The sequence below is a fragment of the Caretta caretta genome, chromosome 12 (assembly GCF_965140235.1).
Source record: "Caretta caretta isolate rCarCar2 chromosome 12, rCarCar1.hap1, whole genome shotgun sequence".
NCBI classification, from domain to species: domain Eukaryota; kingdom Metazoa; phylum Chordata; order Testudines; family Cheloniidae; genus Caretta; species Caretta caretta.
The window spans coordinates 3,894,466-3,910,662 of NC_134217.1; the positions used below are offsets into that span (position 1 = coordinate 3,894,466).

The 16,197-nt window shown below is 56.4% G+C and overlaps 1 protein-coding gene across 8 annotated transcripts in view; it reads left to right on the forward strand.

The window, feature by feature from the left end:
- The window catches only part of MTSS2 (MTSS I-BAR domain containing 2), an 84,410-nt gene extending 72,468 nt beyond the window's left edge, over positions 1 to 11,942 (forward strand). For 3 of the 8 annotated variants that reach the window (XM_048816834.2, XM_048816835.2, XM_048816839.2), the window contains exons 11-15: positions 329 to 403; positions 802 to 867; positions 2,447 to 2,623; positions 3,018 to 3,183; positions 6,534 to 11,942. In XM_048816834.2, coding sequence (XP_048672791.2) covers positions 329 to 403; positions 802 to 867; positions 2,447 to 2,623; positions 3,018 to 3,183; positions 6,534 to 7,306 — 1,257 coding nt within the window. In that variant the 3' untranslated portion in view covers positions 7,307 to 11,942. Of the gene's footprint in view, positions 1 to 328; positions 449 to 801; positions 868 to 2,446; positions 2,624 to 3,017; positions 3,184 to 6,533 lie in introns of all 8 variants that reach the window. The other 5 variants (XM_048816837.2, XM_048816842.2, XM_048816836.2 and 2 more) reach the window with 4 other exon arrangements.
- Positions 11,943 to 16,197: the final 4,255 nt, after the last annotated feature.

A 16,197-nucleotide genomic window follows, 5' to 3' on the forward strand; every position in this document is an offset into this window, starting at 1 on the left:
TTGTGTGCGTGTACACAGGGAAGGAACGTGTGTACGTACATACGTGCAGGGAAGGAGGGGGCGTGTGTGCAGGGAAGGAGGGGGCGTGTGTGCAGGGAAGGAGGGGGCGTGTGCATGCCTGTAGGCTGTCTGTCTGCACCTAACATTCACTGGGGACTCCAGCTGCGTCTGCACTGCTGGCTGTGGGGCTGGCCCAGACGCTCCCGGGCTTGGGGAGCGCGTTTCTCTCCTCTCCTGCTGCATGCCTTTGGCTTTGTAACCAGGTTTCTTGTCTTCCTTCTCTGTGTGTTTGTTTGACGCTCCCGCTGACGGACTCTGGGCATGGCAGAAGTCCTCCAGTTCCGCATCCTCCGAGGCCTCGGAAACCTGCCAGTCAGTTAGTGAATGCAGCTCCCCCACCTCGGTTAGTTCTAGCTCTACCGCAGGGGCGTGCTCAGGCGGTGAAAAGGTGAAGCCTTCATCAGCAACGTCCCCCTCTCTGTCCATCTCTCTCGCTTCATTGGGGTTACGTTTCCCATGCAGATACCCCAGGGGCAGCACAGTGCATGGCACCTGGGGGCCTCTTGGGAGACGCACCCCTCCCATCCCATTAATCTCCCCCTCCTCCCCCTCCATCTCCACTCCTGGGCTGCCCTGGCTCTCGACTGGCTTTGTGCTTTGTCACGGGCTCTGAAGCCCTGGTGTGCGTCTGGCTTCCCTTCCCCCTGCCTGCCACGCTGCTCGGCTCCCAGGCTGCGGGGGGACATGGCACAGAAGTGAGTGCAGGGTTTTCTTCACCACCGGTTTCTTGCTGTGTTTCAGCTGAAACCTATGAATGTAGCTCATGTGGCCAGGACTGAAGGAAGCTCCCGAAGAAGCCTGAGCCTGGTGTGTATTTCCCAGCGTGTCTGTGGGCAAGGCCCTGTCAGAGGTCTGGAGATGGGAGACGTTGGGTCACGTCTCTCCTCCCCTCAGGGGGCTAGGGCAGGGCCCTCCCCCGCGGCTGCAGTAGACTCTCCGGTGCTTTGCGTAGGGAGGGGTGGCACTTTGCCCCTGGGCTGGAACTGGGCTGTGCTATGCTGCCCGCACTGAGCCCAGCTGGGGTGAGGCTGGCAGGCCAGGTGGTGGAGAAGCGGGACAGGTCCTTGCCGTGCCGGGGCAGCCCAGCACTACGTGACCTGCAGCCTAGAAGCTAGCCGGTGGGTCTAAAGCAAAGCAGGCTGCATGCAGCCATATTTCCAATGCTGCTGGGGCTATGCGGCTTCTGCGCTGGTGAGCCAGTAAGGGATGAGCAGAGCCACGGTAGGTGTTGATTATTGGCTTGACACACCGTGTCTGTCTCTCCCGCTTCCTGAGCGACCCCAGCGCTTGCCGAGCAGCCTGGAGCTCCAGGCCGACAAACCCGCTGCTTGGCCCACTGGCCTGGGGGCTTCACCCGCTGTGCTCCTTGGCTGCGACAGCAGAGTTGGCCACCCCACGGCTTCCCGTATGACAGGAAGCAGGGCTGCATTCGCCTTGGGTTGCCTCCCAGCCCTTACCCTGGGATCTCCAGCCCAGGCCCTGTCATTCGGCTGCTCAGCACCCCTGATGCCTGGGGGTCAGGCCATCCTCTCTGCACGTCTTCTTCCTCCGAGGAAAGCAGAGACGGGGGGCACCTGGGACTGCCCCGAAATGGGCCCAGCCTTGGCTTGAGTGTGATCCCAAGACGAGCGGAGTTGCAGGAGAGCCAGGCATTTTCCTGACTGCCAGGAGGCTGAATCAAAGGCTCTGTGGCACCAAGGAAGAAACACATAGAATGGGGGCTAGCACAAGGGACTGAGCAGACATGTGGGTCAGATGGGACACAGGAAAGGAATAGGGGGTGAAGAATGCGAAAGATGGATAGAAATGTGCCCGGGAAGGAGATAGATGGGGCGGGGGGGAAGAAAACCAGGGAGGGGGATGGGTGGGGATTTGCAGGGAGGAGAATGGGTGGGGATAGGTGAGGAGGGAGATGGGCAAGGATGGGTAGGGAAGGAATGGGTGGAGTTGGTATCTTGTCCAGATGATGGTGTGATTGTGGCTGGAGGTTATTACTAGGCATTGGGCTGAATGGTCCAGGCTAGATCCCCCTTGGGACTCCCTGTACACACGCATGCCCACATGTGCACACCTACATACACAGACGCGTGCACACACATGGCCTTTGTACTCTACATGTGGCCACAGACAGAGGCTTTGGTTCACAAAGAAGCGAGAGCCTGGCATACCAGCCCATCCATCCAGGGTGGTGGCACGATGGTTCACACAGCCGCTGCCTCTGCTAATTTGCAGCCAGTCATTTCTGTGTTACCACCAGGACCCTTCCCTCCCTCCCACCCCCGCACTCTCCCCTCTATTTCTTTCCATGCTCACTAATCCTTTGCTACGTTCCTGTCCCCCTGAGGCCAAGCCCCCTGTCTTACCAGGCCTGCCTTGCCTTTTGCAGGATTGGTCCAAGGCCAGTCCTTACGACCAGCCGGTGGTCACCACCCTGCAGCGGAGGAAGGACCGCGTGGAGCATCTGCGGGAGGCCGAGATGGGCTCCGCCAGCATGGGGTACCCAGGAATTAACCTGGAGGACGTGCCCAGGCCCAGGATGTCCCCAGCTACCATCGCCGCCAAGGTACAGCTGTTAAGGAGAGAGGGGAGGGCAACGTGGGACCATGGAGACTGTTTGCAGCACTGAATGCTGGGTTCGAGCTCTGCTCCTGCGCAGTTCACTTCGTGGTTCCCTGGGAGTGCCTGGATGTCCCGATCCTGCCCTCCCGCCCTGGGGCTTGTTTGCTGCCCTCCCCCTCGCTGGGATGGCCGTGTGCTTACAAACCCATCTGTGTGCACAGACCTGCTGGCTGGGAATCGGTCCTGCCCCGTGCTGCTGATGAACCCAGCCCGACTTGCAATATTCATGTCAGTTGCTCCTGACTCCCAGTCATGCCCAGAGACCAGGGTGAGAGGAGCAAACTCCTCTGACTGGAAGCTAAGGCAGATTGTGATGGGTCCCTCTGGTTCTCCAACAGCATGGTGAGGAGGTGTCCCCTGCTGCCAGCGACCTGGCCATGGTGCTCACCCGTGGCCTGAGCCTCGAACACCAGAAGAGCAGCCGGGACTCCCTGCAGTACTCCAGTGGCTACAGCACCCAGACCACTACACCGTCCTGCTCAGAAGACACCATCCCGTCTCAAGGTAGCCTCCATGCAGCCGGGCTGGCAAGGGGGCTGGGTTTTCCAGGCCTTGGAGCGACGTGCTCAGCCAGGGCTGATGCCCAGGACTCACTGAGATCCACTGCTCGCATGGCAGGTCCTGCTGCAGGGATCTCAGGATGGAGCCACTGGATTCCTTCTGCCGAAGGGATCAAATGGGGCAGGATAAATCAGGAGCTGCTGTGGAGCTGCAGGATGGGGCCGAGCTGGGGGCTGGGAGGGAGCCGGGAGTTCCCATCATGCCGCAGGGAATTCTCTACATCCAGTTTTGCTATTTTAGATTCATAGAACTGTGGGGCTGGAAGGGACCTCGAGAGTGCGTCCGTGCGTCCCCCCTGCACGGAGGCAGGACTGGGCACACTGAGACCAGCCCGCAAAGGGGTTTGTCTCCTTGCTCTTAAAACCTCCAGAGGTGGGGTTTCCTTGGTGACCTTGGTACTGAATAAATAAAAAACGGTTCCTTGTCACAACCTGGAGGAGACAATGACGTCCGCTTTTTCAACCTCTGTTGCAAAATGTGGTTTTCCATTTGTCCACCAGCATGTGTTTGCATGATGGTTTGTGGTGCGGTGGGTGGGCTTTGGTCACGTTTGCACCCATGACTGTGGGGTGGAGTGTGGTGGCTATGTTGTAAGTGGTGTGTGTGTGTGTGTGTGTTTTGTATGAGTTTTGTGTTGCGTGTAATGTGATGGGGTGTGATGTTTGTGTGGTGTGTAGTCTGGTTGTTATGTTTGTGTTGTGTTATAGTATGTTGTGGTCGTGTGATGTGTATTTTGGATCATGCTGATTCTAGGTGCTAGCGTTTTGGCTGTGTGGTGTGGTTGAGTTGCTGGTGGTCGTTGTGTGTGGAATGGTTTTGTTGCTGGTGGTTCTGTGTATGTAATGCGGTTGTGGTTGTCTTGCTGGTTCATGTTTTGTGGTTGTGTTGTGCATGCTGTGGCTGATAGTTGTGTAGCTGGAGGTTGTGGTTTGTGTCATGCTGACACTGGTGATTGTGGTGCATGTATTATGGCTCTGGTTGTGTTGTGGCTGGTGTGGTTGTGGCATGTGTGTGGCATGCTGATACTATGTATTGATTGTGTTGTGTTCCTGGTGGTTGGGGGGGGGGGTCATGCTGATGCTGTGTTGATTGTGTTGCACATGTGGTTGTGTTGTTGGCGGTGTCGTTGTGGTGTGTGGGTGCCATGCTGATATGTGGTGGTGATTGTGTTGCATGTGTTGGTTGTGGTGATTGGGCCTGTGTCGCACTGACACTGCATGTTGATGGTGATTGTATTGCCTGTGTTGCGCTGACGCTGCGTGTTTATGACTGTGTTGCATTTGGTGGTGTCGCGCTGACGCTGCATGTTTTTGGTGATTGCATTGTATGTGTTGTGCTTGTGTGTTGCGCTGACGCTGTGTGTTGGGGATAGCGTTGGTTGTGGTTGTGGTGGTGGTGTTGGCGATTGCACGCGGTGGTTGCGGTGGTGGGGCGTCTGTCACACTGACGCTGTGTGGTGGTTGCGGTGGTGGTGCGGGTGTCGCGCTGACGCTGTGTGGTGTTGGCGACTGCGTTGCGTGTGGTGGTTGCGGTGGTGGTGGTGCGGGTGTCGCGCTGACGCTGTGTGGTGGTTGCGGTGGTGGTGGTGCGGGTGTCGCGCTGACGCTGTGTGGTGGTTGCGGTGGTGGTGTGTGTGTTGCGCTGATGCTGTGTGGTGTTGGCGATTACGTTGCGCGTGGTGGTTGCGGTGGTGGTGCGGGTGTCGCGCTGACGCTGTGTGGTGGTGGTGCGGGTGTCGTGCTGACGCTGTGTGGTGGTTGCGGTGGTGGTGGTGCGGGTGTCGCGCTGACGCTGTGTGGTGGTCGCGGTGGTGGTGGTCGCGGGTGTCGCGCTGACGCTGTTTGGTGGTCGCGGGTGTCGCGCTGACGCTGTTTGGTGGTCGCGGGTGTCGCGCTGACGCTGTTTGGTGGTCGCGGGTGTCGCGCTGACGCTGTGTGGTGGTCGCGGTCGCGGTGGTGCGGGTGTCGCGCTGACGCTGTGTGGTGGTTGCGGTGGTGCGGGTGTCGCGCTGACGCTGTGTGGTGGTCGCGGTGGTGGTGGTCGCGGGTGTCACGCTGATGCTGTTTGGTGGTCGCGGGTGTCGCGCTGACGCTGTGTGGTGGTCGCGGTGGTGCGGGTGTCGCGCTGACGCTGTGTGGTGGTCGCGGTGGTGGTGGTGCGGGTGTCGCGCTGACGCTGTGTGGTGGTTGCGGTGGTGCGGGTGTCGCGCTGACGCTGTGTGGTGGTCGCGGTGGTGGTGGTGCGGGTGTCGCGCTGACGCTGTGTGGTGGTCGCGGTGGTGGTGGTCGCGGGTGTCGCGCTGACGCTGTGTGGTGGTCGCGGGTGTCGCGCTGACGCTGTGTGGTGGTCGCGGTGGTGGTGGTGCAGGGGTCGCGCTGACGCTGTGTGGTGGTGCGGGTGTCGCGCTGACGCTGTGTGGTGGTTGCGGTGGTGGTGGTGCGGGTGTCGCGCTGACGCTGTGTGGTGGTGCGGGTGTCGCGCTGACGCTGTGTGGTGGTCGCGGTGGTGGTGGTGCGGGGGTCGCGCTGACGCTGTGTGGTGGTGCGGGTGTCGCGCTGACGCTGTGTGGTGGTTGCGGTGGTGGTGGTGCGGGTGTCGCGCTGACGCTGTGTGGTGGTGCGGGTGTCGCGCTGACGCTGTGTGGTGGTTGCGGTGGTGGTGTGTGTGTTGCGCTGATGCTGTGTGGTGTTGGCGATTACGTTGCGCGTGGTGGTTGCGGTGGTGGTGCGGGTGTCGCGCTGACGCTGTGTGGTGGTGGTGCGGGTGTCGTGCTGACGCTGTGTGGTGGTTGCGGTGGTGGTGGTGCGGGTGTCGCGCTGACGCTGTGTGGTGTTGGCGACTGCGTTGCGCGCGGTGGTTGCGGTGGTGGTGGTGTGTGTGTTGCGCTGACGCTGTGCGGTGGTGGTGGTCGCGGGTGTCGCGCTGACGCTGTGTGGTGGTCGCGGGTGTCGCGCTGACGCTGTGTGGTGGTCGCGGGTGTCGCGCTGACGCTGTGTGGTGGTCGCGGGTGTCGCGCTGACGCTGTGTGGTGGTCGCTGTGTGGTGGTCGCGGGTGTCGCGCTGACGCTGTGTGGTGGTCGCTGTGTGGTGGTCGCGGGTGTCGCGCTGACGCTGTGTGGTGGTCGCTGTGTGGTGGTCGCGGGTGTCGCGCTGACGCTGTGCGGTGGTGCGGGTGTCGCGCTGACGCTGTGTGTTGGTTGCGGTGGTTGCGGGTGTCGCGCTGACGCTGTGTGGTGTTGACGACTGCGTTGCGCGCGGTGGTTGCGGTGGCTGACGCTGCGTGTTGCCCCCAGGCTCGGATTACGACTGCTACTCGGTGAACGGAGACGTGGAGTGCGACAGCCAGAGCGAGTTTGACAAATCCTCCACCATCCCGCGCAACAGCAACATCGCCCAGAACTACCGCCGCATGATCCAGACCAAGCGCCCCGCCTCCACTGCTGGGCTGCCCACCGGGACCCCCCTGCCGGCCAGTGCCCCCCCTGGCGTGGCCACCATCCGCCGCACGCCCTCCACCAAGCCCTCAGTGCGCCGCACCCTCTCCAACGCCGGGCCCATCCCCATCCGGCCCCCTATCGTCCCGGTAAAGACCCCCACGGTTCCAGACTCCCCTGGCTACACAGGGCCCACCCGGGTGGGCAGTGAAGAGTGTGTATTTTACGCCGACGACGCCTCGCCAAACGCCATGGACTTCGCCAAAGCCTCGCCCAAGAGGCTCAGCCTCCCCAACACAGCCTGGGGTAGCAACGCCATGGAGATCTCGGTGTACCCGGGCGCAGGGCAGCACCTCTCTGCGGAGGAAGAGGAGGACCAGCAGCTGGCCGCCAACCGGCACAGCCTGGTGGAGAAGATTGGCGAGCTGGTGGCCAGTGCCCGTGCCCTGGGTGAGGGCCAATTCCCCTTCCCCACCGCTCTCTCTGTCCCTGGCCCTGGAGTGGAGATGCCCACTCTGCCCCCAGCTGCCTCCAGCGACCCCCCTGCAGAAGACATGCTGGTAGCCATCCGGCGCGGGGTTCGCCTGCGCAGGACCGTCACCAACGACAGATCCGCCCCACGGATATTGTGATGACACTCCCCCTACCCACCGCATCCCATGGGAAGAGAGCGAACACAGGGTCCGGACTGAGCACAGAAGAGAAATCAATCCAATAAAGAATCACTGAGGCAAAGCCACTTTATGGAGCTAGAGACGAGTTTAGATTTAAATGGAAATTTAAAAGTCTTCGCTAACAAACTTGCAAGGCGCCGCCTAGGAGGCACTGAACTGGTTTTGGAGCCTATTTTATATTTCATTTCTCACGCCCTTCTGCTCCTCCTAGTTCCCCATCCCCTCCCCACACCTTGCTCCTGGCTGTTAAAGACTCCTTGCTGCCAGCAGGAGGCAGCGCTACAAGAGGGGGCCACCCCCACTGTGTGTTGCGGGGGGTGGAGGGGGAGCACAAACCTGGACTCAAATAAGCAGCTACATAATAAGTATAAAGAACACACACAGATAGACACACAACGCCCAGGACTGCTGGCTGCTGTTCCCCGACAAGCCACCTCCCTCCTCTTCCTCGGGATGTCACTGCCTCCCCAATATGCCTTTGCTGGCAGAGCAGCTGCCCCTACATGTGTGCCCCCTGGGAGTGGATTTGGGGGCTAGCACTTCATAGTCTCCGGTTGAAAACTTGGCACTGTACCAAAAGCCAGGCTCTCTTCCCCTCCTGAGTAGCTGAGATGTGGAAGGACTTCCCCGGCTCTGCCCAGACCTCAGGCCAGGGGTCTTGGGTACATGTGTTTCTCAGGAGGTTAGACTGCTTGTGTGGGTCTCTAGCCACGTAGTGACAAGGCAGGGGTAGGGGTGCCCATCTACAGCTCTGCTAGCAACCAGCAGCATTGGTAGTTTAAAGGAACCGGCCTGCTCAAGAGTTACCTTTTCCCGCATCCAGCTTCACAGCCCGCATTTGCCCTGGGGCTGGTTACCGAAGTCCAGGGTAAAGGGGTTGCCAGACAGCTAGGAATCCAGCAGGCTTCTGCGAGGTGAGCCTCGGAGTGTGCAGGGGGATCTGGGGTTGGGTGTCCTGGGGCTGTTTGTGCAGCACAGTCCCTAGCTGGGTGTTTGCATGAGTGTGTGTCAAGCTGGGGGGTTGCATGTGTGCCTGGCTGTGGATGGATGCAGGGTTTTGCAGCACGGCGGGGGGTGCATCTGCCCACACTTACTCCTGCTCTCCCCTAACAGTCGTAGCCGCCAGATCAGCACGAACACGGAACGCTGACCTGGAACGGGACAGCCAGCACCGGGCCCCAGTGGATTTGTCATGGTGAAGTGCCCGTGAGCTGGGAGGCCCATCCCTGGCATTAAGCTACACAGGGCTGTGCCGCGGGGACTCAGTGCCCTGTGCCTTCCCTTTCCCAGTAAGATGCCATCCCATGAGGAATGGGAATCTCAGGTCTTGCTCAGTGGCCATTCTCCCCCTGCCCCTCCAGACTCACAGCCAGTCTCACCTACTCCACACCCGGTCCCATTGAAAAGAATGGGGACTCCCCACACAGGAAGGTGTTACTCAGTGGGAGTAAAGGTGGCAGAGTCAGACCTGCCTCTTTTACAAAACATCCGTTAGCCTCAGTGGCCGCGGCCTGCGAAAGCACCGACTGGATACACGGTGGGCAGAGCTGGCAGGCCAGAGCCCATAAGCCCTGCTGGATTTCTCTCAGTGAGGACATGGTTCTCATTGGAGCACAGGGGGACCCTAGATCACAGCTCCTTGTCACTGAGCTCTGATGGTAAATTTAACGCTGCTTAGCCCAAGGTCTCCGGGGGCTAATGATCATGAGCATCCCAATAATCATGGCCTCGTGGCATCTCCCAGCACCAGGTTACTGGGCACCTGCTTTCCCACGACTGCCAACCTGATGAGGTGCTGCGTCCTTCCTCAGAAGTCAATGGTGAAACCATAGACTGGGGCACAATCACTGTCCCTGCATTAACTGGATTTCGAGTTAGAGGCAGTAGAGCCACCGAAGGGTTAATTTTGGAGGTGGGAGGGTGGGGACAGATTTAGGGATGACCGTCTGTGTTCTGTTCATAACCTGGTCTGATGGACACACCTCCCTCATTGCTTATAAGCTGGGCTTTGCCATGGTGGTTGGATAAATACAGTGAGAGAACAGGAACGGGGAGCTGCTGCAGGCCAGTGCACTTCCGTAAAGACCTTGCAGCAGCTGTGCCAAAGGAAGGGCTCGCTGATTCAGCATGATCTGGATCGCTTGGTAAACTGGGTGCAAGCAAACAATACTCATTTTAATAGGGGTAAATGTCCAAGTACACATCTGGTAACAAAGAACATAGACCATGCTTGCAGCCTGGGGGACTCTCTCCTGGCACGCAGGGACTGAAAGAGATTTGGAGGTGTGGGTGGATAATCAGTGAACGTGAGTTCCCAGTGCAACTCTGTGGCCAAAAGAGCTAATGCTATCCTGGGGTGCATCAATGGGAATGATGAGTAGAAGCAGAGAGGTTCTTTTGTCTCTGTATTTGGCACTGGTGCGACCACTGCTGGAATCCTGTGTCCAGGTCTGATGCTCACCATTCCAGAAGGATGTGGGTAAATTGGAGAAGGGTCAGAGAAGAGCCACGAGACTGATTAAAGGCTTAGAAACCCTGCCTTGGAGTGACAGACTCAAGGAGCTCAGTCTATTTAGCTAACAAAGAAAAGGTTAAGGGGTGACTTGTAGATTCTTATAGATTGTGATCGTGGGGAGCAACCATTGAATAATGGGTGCTTCCGTCTAGCCGATGAAGGTCTAACACAAGCCAGTGGCTGACAGTTGAAGCTAGACCCATTCAGACTGGAAAGGAGGTGTACATGTTTCATGGGTAGAGTAATTAGCCATTGGAGTGATTTAACAAGGGTCGAGGTGGATTCTCCATCAGTGACAATGTTAAAATCAGGACTGGCTGTTTCTTAAAAAGCTCTGCTCTAGGGATTACTGTGGGGAAGTCCTATGGCTGGTACCATGCTGGGGGGGGGGGGGGGGGGTGTCAGACCAGGTGATCCCAGTGGGCCCTTCTGGTCTTGGAATCTGCATCTATGCCTGGCCTCCTCCATGCCATGCATGTTGAGCTGGTAGAGTGTGAGGGTGCTCAAGCTGTCTGCCTCTTGCCCTTCCCTGCTTCCACCCCCACCCCAAACCTACAACATCTATACTGGCTGACAGAAGGTGACGTTGGGAAGGAGGAGGGATTTGTGATGAGTGAGTGCGTGACTGGAGGGGAGGAAGCTAGGGGCAGGGTGTCCTGGCTGAACGGCAGTGGCTATGTGGTCTTTAAGGTTTGGGTTTGGAAAGGGGAGAGCTGGTCTTTCCCGCATCTGATTGGATAGGAATGAATAGTACTCAACCAGCTTGCTAGAGAAATGATGAGTTATGATTGGTTGAGAGCTGATCTAATCCACCCCCCTCCCTTCCTCACCCCTTTACCTTAAGAAGCCAGAAGCACTGGCCTTACACCCAGGATAGCTCAGAGGTGCCATCGTCACCAGGTGGCCGACAGCAGTGCGGTGGGGACAGAGAACCACCATTTGGTTATTACAGGAGAAGGGAGCCACACGAGGGCTACCCTTGGCCTGCTGTATTTTGCACTGAACAGTAGCTGAGCAGAAGGGATCCTGGAGCAATGGGAGCCATGTCAAAGACCCTGGATAGGCAGACTGAGCTACTATGGATAGAATGGCCCAGTGATTGGGGATCTCCATTGATTTTGGTGAGTTGCACCGGAGATGAGCAGGGCCCGTTGATTTTGGTGGAGTCACACTGTAGTTGACTCCCATGGTTTTGATCTTACTGTTCATCTCTCCTGTAGCCTGCCAGGCTTTCAACAGCATGCTGGGGGTTGGCTCTCCTGTTCCTTGAGAAACATTTCAGCCAAGCAGAGCAGCCCTGTGCCTCTCTGAAGTAGATGTGTGATGGGCGGGGCTGGAGAGGGGGGATTGCATTAAGAATAAAGGCCAAGCTAGTAGCATGTACAATCCACCTCTGATGTGAAAAGCAAAGGTCTCTGAACTGCAGCCAAGGAGCCGCGTCCCTGGGCTCCGAAGGTCTTAGTCTTTTTGAAAATGGTTATTTTAAGGATCTGTAAAAGGCCTTTAAGAAAGCACAACCTCTTCTTCCTCCCTCCCTGGCCTTTTCTTTCGCCTTCTCTCTCCCGCTCCTCATGCAAAGCACAGCAGATCACCACGATGTACATAGATCCAAAAGGGAGTTCCCAGCCCGCCCCACCAGCCCAGGGGTGTGTGGGTGTGTGTGTGTATGTGTGTGTCGCATCTCAACCCTGTTACTCTTACACTGTGTAATAAAGATTAGTTATAACCTCTCTCCGTCCCGTCTCTCCTGCCCCTCTTATTGTGACCAGAGCTGATGATGACGCGTGACAACTGTTTGTTTTTTGGTTTTATTTTTCATTTTGTACAGAGAAAAAAATTTCCTTTTAAAAAAATGTCTTTCGACTGAAGTAACTTTTCTGGTGCTGTTGTTAACTTGTTCCTTTTTTTAATTTATTTCCCCCCCACACCCCTGCTACCCTTTCCTCACCCTCTCTTTTTCTTTTGTTTTTTGGATAATTATCCTGTTCCCCACCCCATCCTTGATTTAAATAGTCACTGCTACAAGTAACGAATGCACTGTGAAGATTCCAGTATTAATAAAAGTTGTACTGTAATTAATACTTGGGACTCACGTTTGTTCTTGTGTCTCACCTGTTCTTTCACCTGTCCCACTTCCTTGCTCCACAACTCCTGACTGAGCTTGTAGAAGGAAGGTAATATGGATGGGGGATGAAGTGGACGAGGCTTTCTTCCGGCAACTCACGGAAGTTACTAGATCGCAGGCCCTGGTTCTCATGGGAGACTTCAATCACCCTGATATCTGCTGGGAGAGCAATACAGCGGTGCACAGACAATCCAGGAAGTTTTTGGAAAGTGAAGGGGACAATTTCCTGGTGCAAGTGCTCTTCTTGACCTGCTGCTCACAAACCGGGAAGAATTAATAGGGGAAGCTAAAGTGGATGGGAACCTGGGAGGCAGTGACCATGAGATGGTTGAGTTCAGGATCCTGACACAGGGAAGAAAGGAGAGCAGCCGAATACGGACCCTGGACTTCAGAAAAGAAGACTTTGACTCCCTCAGGGAACTGATGGGCAGGATCCCCTGGGAGAATAACATGAGGGGGAAAAGGAGTCCAGGAGAGCTGGCTGTATTTTAAAGAATCTTTATTGAGGTTACAGGGACAAACCATCCCGATGTGTAGCAAGAATAGTAAATATGGCAGGCGACCAGCTTGGCTTAACAGTGAAATCCTTGCTGATCTTAAATACAAAAAAGAAGCTTACAAGAAGTGGAAGATTGGACAAATGACCAGGGAAGAGTATAAAAATATTGCTCGGGGATGCAGGAGTGAAATAAGGATGGCCAAATAACACCTGGAGTTGCAGCTAGCAAGAGATGTTAAGAGTAACAAGAAGGGTTTCTTCCGGTATGTTAGCGACAAGAACAAAGTCAAGGAAAATGTGGGCCCCTTACTGAATGAGGGAGGCAACCTAGTGACAGAGGACGTGGAAAAAGCTAATGTACTCAATGCTTTTTTTGCCTCTGTCTTCACGAACAAGGTCAGCTCCCAGACTGCTGCACTGGGCAGCACAGCATGGGGAGGAGGTGACCAGCCCTCTGTGGAGAAAGAAGTGGTTCGGGACTATTTAGAAAAGCTGGACGAGCACAAGTCCATGGGGCCAGATGTGCTGCATCCGAGGATGCTAAAGGAATTGGCGGATGTGATTGCAGAGCCATAGGCCATTATTTTTGAAAACTCATGGCGATCAGGGGAGGTCCCGGATGACTGGAAAAAGGCTAATGTAGTGCCCATGTTTAAAAAAGGGAAGAAGGAGGATCCGGGGAACTACAAACCGGTCAGCCTCACCTCAGTCACTGGAAAAATCATGGAGCAAGTCCTCAAGGAATCAATTCTGAAGCACTTCGAGGAGAGGAAAGTGATCACTTAGAGGATCAGGAACAGTCAGCATGGATTCACAAAGGGCAAGTCATGCCTGACTAATCTAATTGCCTTCTATGACGAGATAACTGGCTCTGTGGATGAGGGGAAAGCAGTGGACGTGTTATTCCTCGACTTTAGCAAAGCTTTTGATACGGTCTCCCACAGTATTCTTGCCAGCAAGTTAAAGAAGTATGGGCTGGATGAATGGACTATAAGGTGGCTAGAAAGCTGGCTAGATCATCAGGCTCAACAGGTGGAGCCATTGATCACTATGTCTAGTTGGCAGCCGGTATCAAGTGGAGTGCCCTAAGGGTTGGTCCTCGGGCTGGTTTTGTTCAATATCTTCATAAATGATCTGGAGAATGGTGTGGATTGCACCCTCAGCAAGTTTGCAGATGACACTAAACTGGGAGGAGAGGTAGATACACTGGAGGATAGGGATAGGATACAGAGGGACCTAGACAAATTAGAGGACTGAGCCAAAAGAAATCTGATGAGGTTCAACAAGGACAAGTGCAGAGTCCTGCACTTAGGACGGAAGAACCCCATGCACCGCTACAGACTAGGGACCGAATGGCTCGGCAGCAGTTCTGCAGAAAAGGACCTAGGGGTTACAGTGGACGAGAAGCTGGATATGAGTCAACAGTGTGCCCTTGTTGCCAAGAAGGCTAACGGCATTTTGGTCTGTATAAGTAGGCACATTGCCAGCAGATCGAGGGACGTGATCATTCCCCTCTATTTGGCATTTGTGAGGCCTCATCTGGAGTACTGTGTCCAGTTTTGGGCCCCACACTACAAGAAGGATGTGGAAAAATTGGAAAGAGTCCAGCAAAGGGCAGCAGAAATGATTAGGGGGTTGGAGCACATGATTTACAAGGAGAGGCTGAGGAAACTGGGATTATTTAGTCCGCAGAAGAGAAGAATGAGGGGGGATTTGATAGCTGCTTTCAACTACCTGAAAGGGGTTTCCAAAGAGGATGGATCTAGACTGTTCTCAGTGGTAGCAAATGACAGAACAAGGAGTAATGGTCTCAAGTTGCAGTGGAGGAGATTTAGGTTGGATATTAGGAAAGCCTTTTTCTCTAGGAGGGTGGTGAAGCACTGGAACGGGTTACCTAGGGAGGTGGTGGAATCTCTTTCCTTTGAGGTTTTTAAGGTCAGGCTTGACAAAGCCCTGGCTGGGATGATTTAGTTGGTGTTGGTCCTGCTTTGAGCAGGGGGTTGGACTAAATGACCTCCAGAGGTCCCTTCCAACCCTGATATTCTATGAGTCTATGTTCGGCTCATTTGTAAGTGTGGGGCGACACAGCCTGCATTGTTTCTGTGGGGCTGCTCACGAACGCCGGCTCTGCCCAGCCTGGTTTGATATTGGAGGGCTGAGCGGCTATCTTTGTACCCTCCCATCCCCAAAGGGGTGCTGGCCTTTTCCCGGAGCAGCGACGGGCATGGCCAGTGACCTGGCTGCGTCTCTGTAAGACACCAATGAACTGTCCAGCCTGCCTGAGCACAGGGCAGCAGTCTGACAGGACGTTTGTTGTGGTCCATGGAATCCCAGGCATGACTGGGGGAGTTCAGAGGCCTGCCTGCAGATGTAGGCGCCCATTGGGGCTTGAAACAGGGAGCTCGACTCATCTCTAGGCTGGCGTCTCCTCCTGGCGGCTCTGGGGATTCGCTTCGCAAGGTCCATGCCACTTCCTGTGGTTGCAGGCTGGCTCTCCAGCCATTTCTCTGGGTCTACAGCTCCCTGCCAGGACTCAGCTCCCTGGCTGGGTCACGCTCCATGCTTTCCCCTTCTGTGCCACGAAAGGCTTGTTTCTGCACCCCCATTCACTGCCCCAGGTGCCACCCCCTCAGCAACGGGCAGGGAACCTGGGCCCACCCTCTGCTCTGGGCTCTGACTCAGGGACCCTTCAGGCAGCAGCCAAGGTCTGTTTCCTCTGGGCCCTCACTGCCTTTCCCTGAGCCCTTTCCTTAATGCCTGGCACTCTGAGCTTGCCAGTCTCCTAACGCCCTCTTTCCAGGCTGCCTCTGCAGCCTCCAAACCCTTCCCCAGCAACCTCCTCAGCTGCCAGGCTCCTGCCAGGCTCCCTCCCTCCCTCAGGGGATTGCTGAGCCACCTGCTTCCCCAGAGGTGACCTGCTGGGTTAATTAGCCCCTTTCTCAATCTACATTTACCCCTTCAGGGCAAGTGTGGGGAGCGTCCCGCTTCTGCCCTAGTCCTGGCTTAGCCAGACTGGAGCAAGAGACAGATACCAACCTCCTCGAAGAAGGGGGCACTCAGCTGTTTGCACCCCCCGCCCCGGCTTTCACTGAGCACCTGGGTCTGGGCTGTTTGGTCCATTGTGTTTGGTGATTCAACGGCCTGGAGGCCTCCCTAAGGAAGTGGGGTCCAAGTTCTCCCCGGGGGGTGGGGGGGGCCTGCTCCCCTGGTGAGGACGCTGTCAAAGTTGCTACTGCCGCTGCCCCATGAGGAATCATCGCAAGGCCCTGGCCCGTGTGGCTGGAGATGTGAAGGGGGATTTTCCCTGGAAGAGACCAGAGTCTCCCATTTCAGACCTGAAATTCACAGAGCTGTTGAGCTGAAACCGTCACAAGCTGCGACAGGCTGCATGTCCATTGTCCCCTTCCAGGCCAATGCTGGCAAGCTGCTGCTGGCTCTGTGCAGAGACCGGCTCTGCGGGAGCGCGGGGCCGGGGGGCTCTATGGGGCAAGCAGACTGGGTTCTTTGCACTCCCTCTGGGAACTGCGCTTCTCTCCTGAGAGGTGGCTGTGGGCGGCAGGTGCGTGCTGGTCTCAGCTTTCCCCATGCACCTCACTGCTGACCTGCCTCATCCCCAGTTCTGTCAGCATTGCCCATCTGCCAGAGCTGCTGTTCTCCAGTGTGCACCACAGGCCTGCCAACCCCTTCTCCTCCAGCCTGATCCGCAGCAT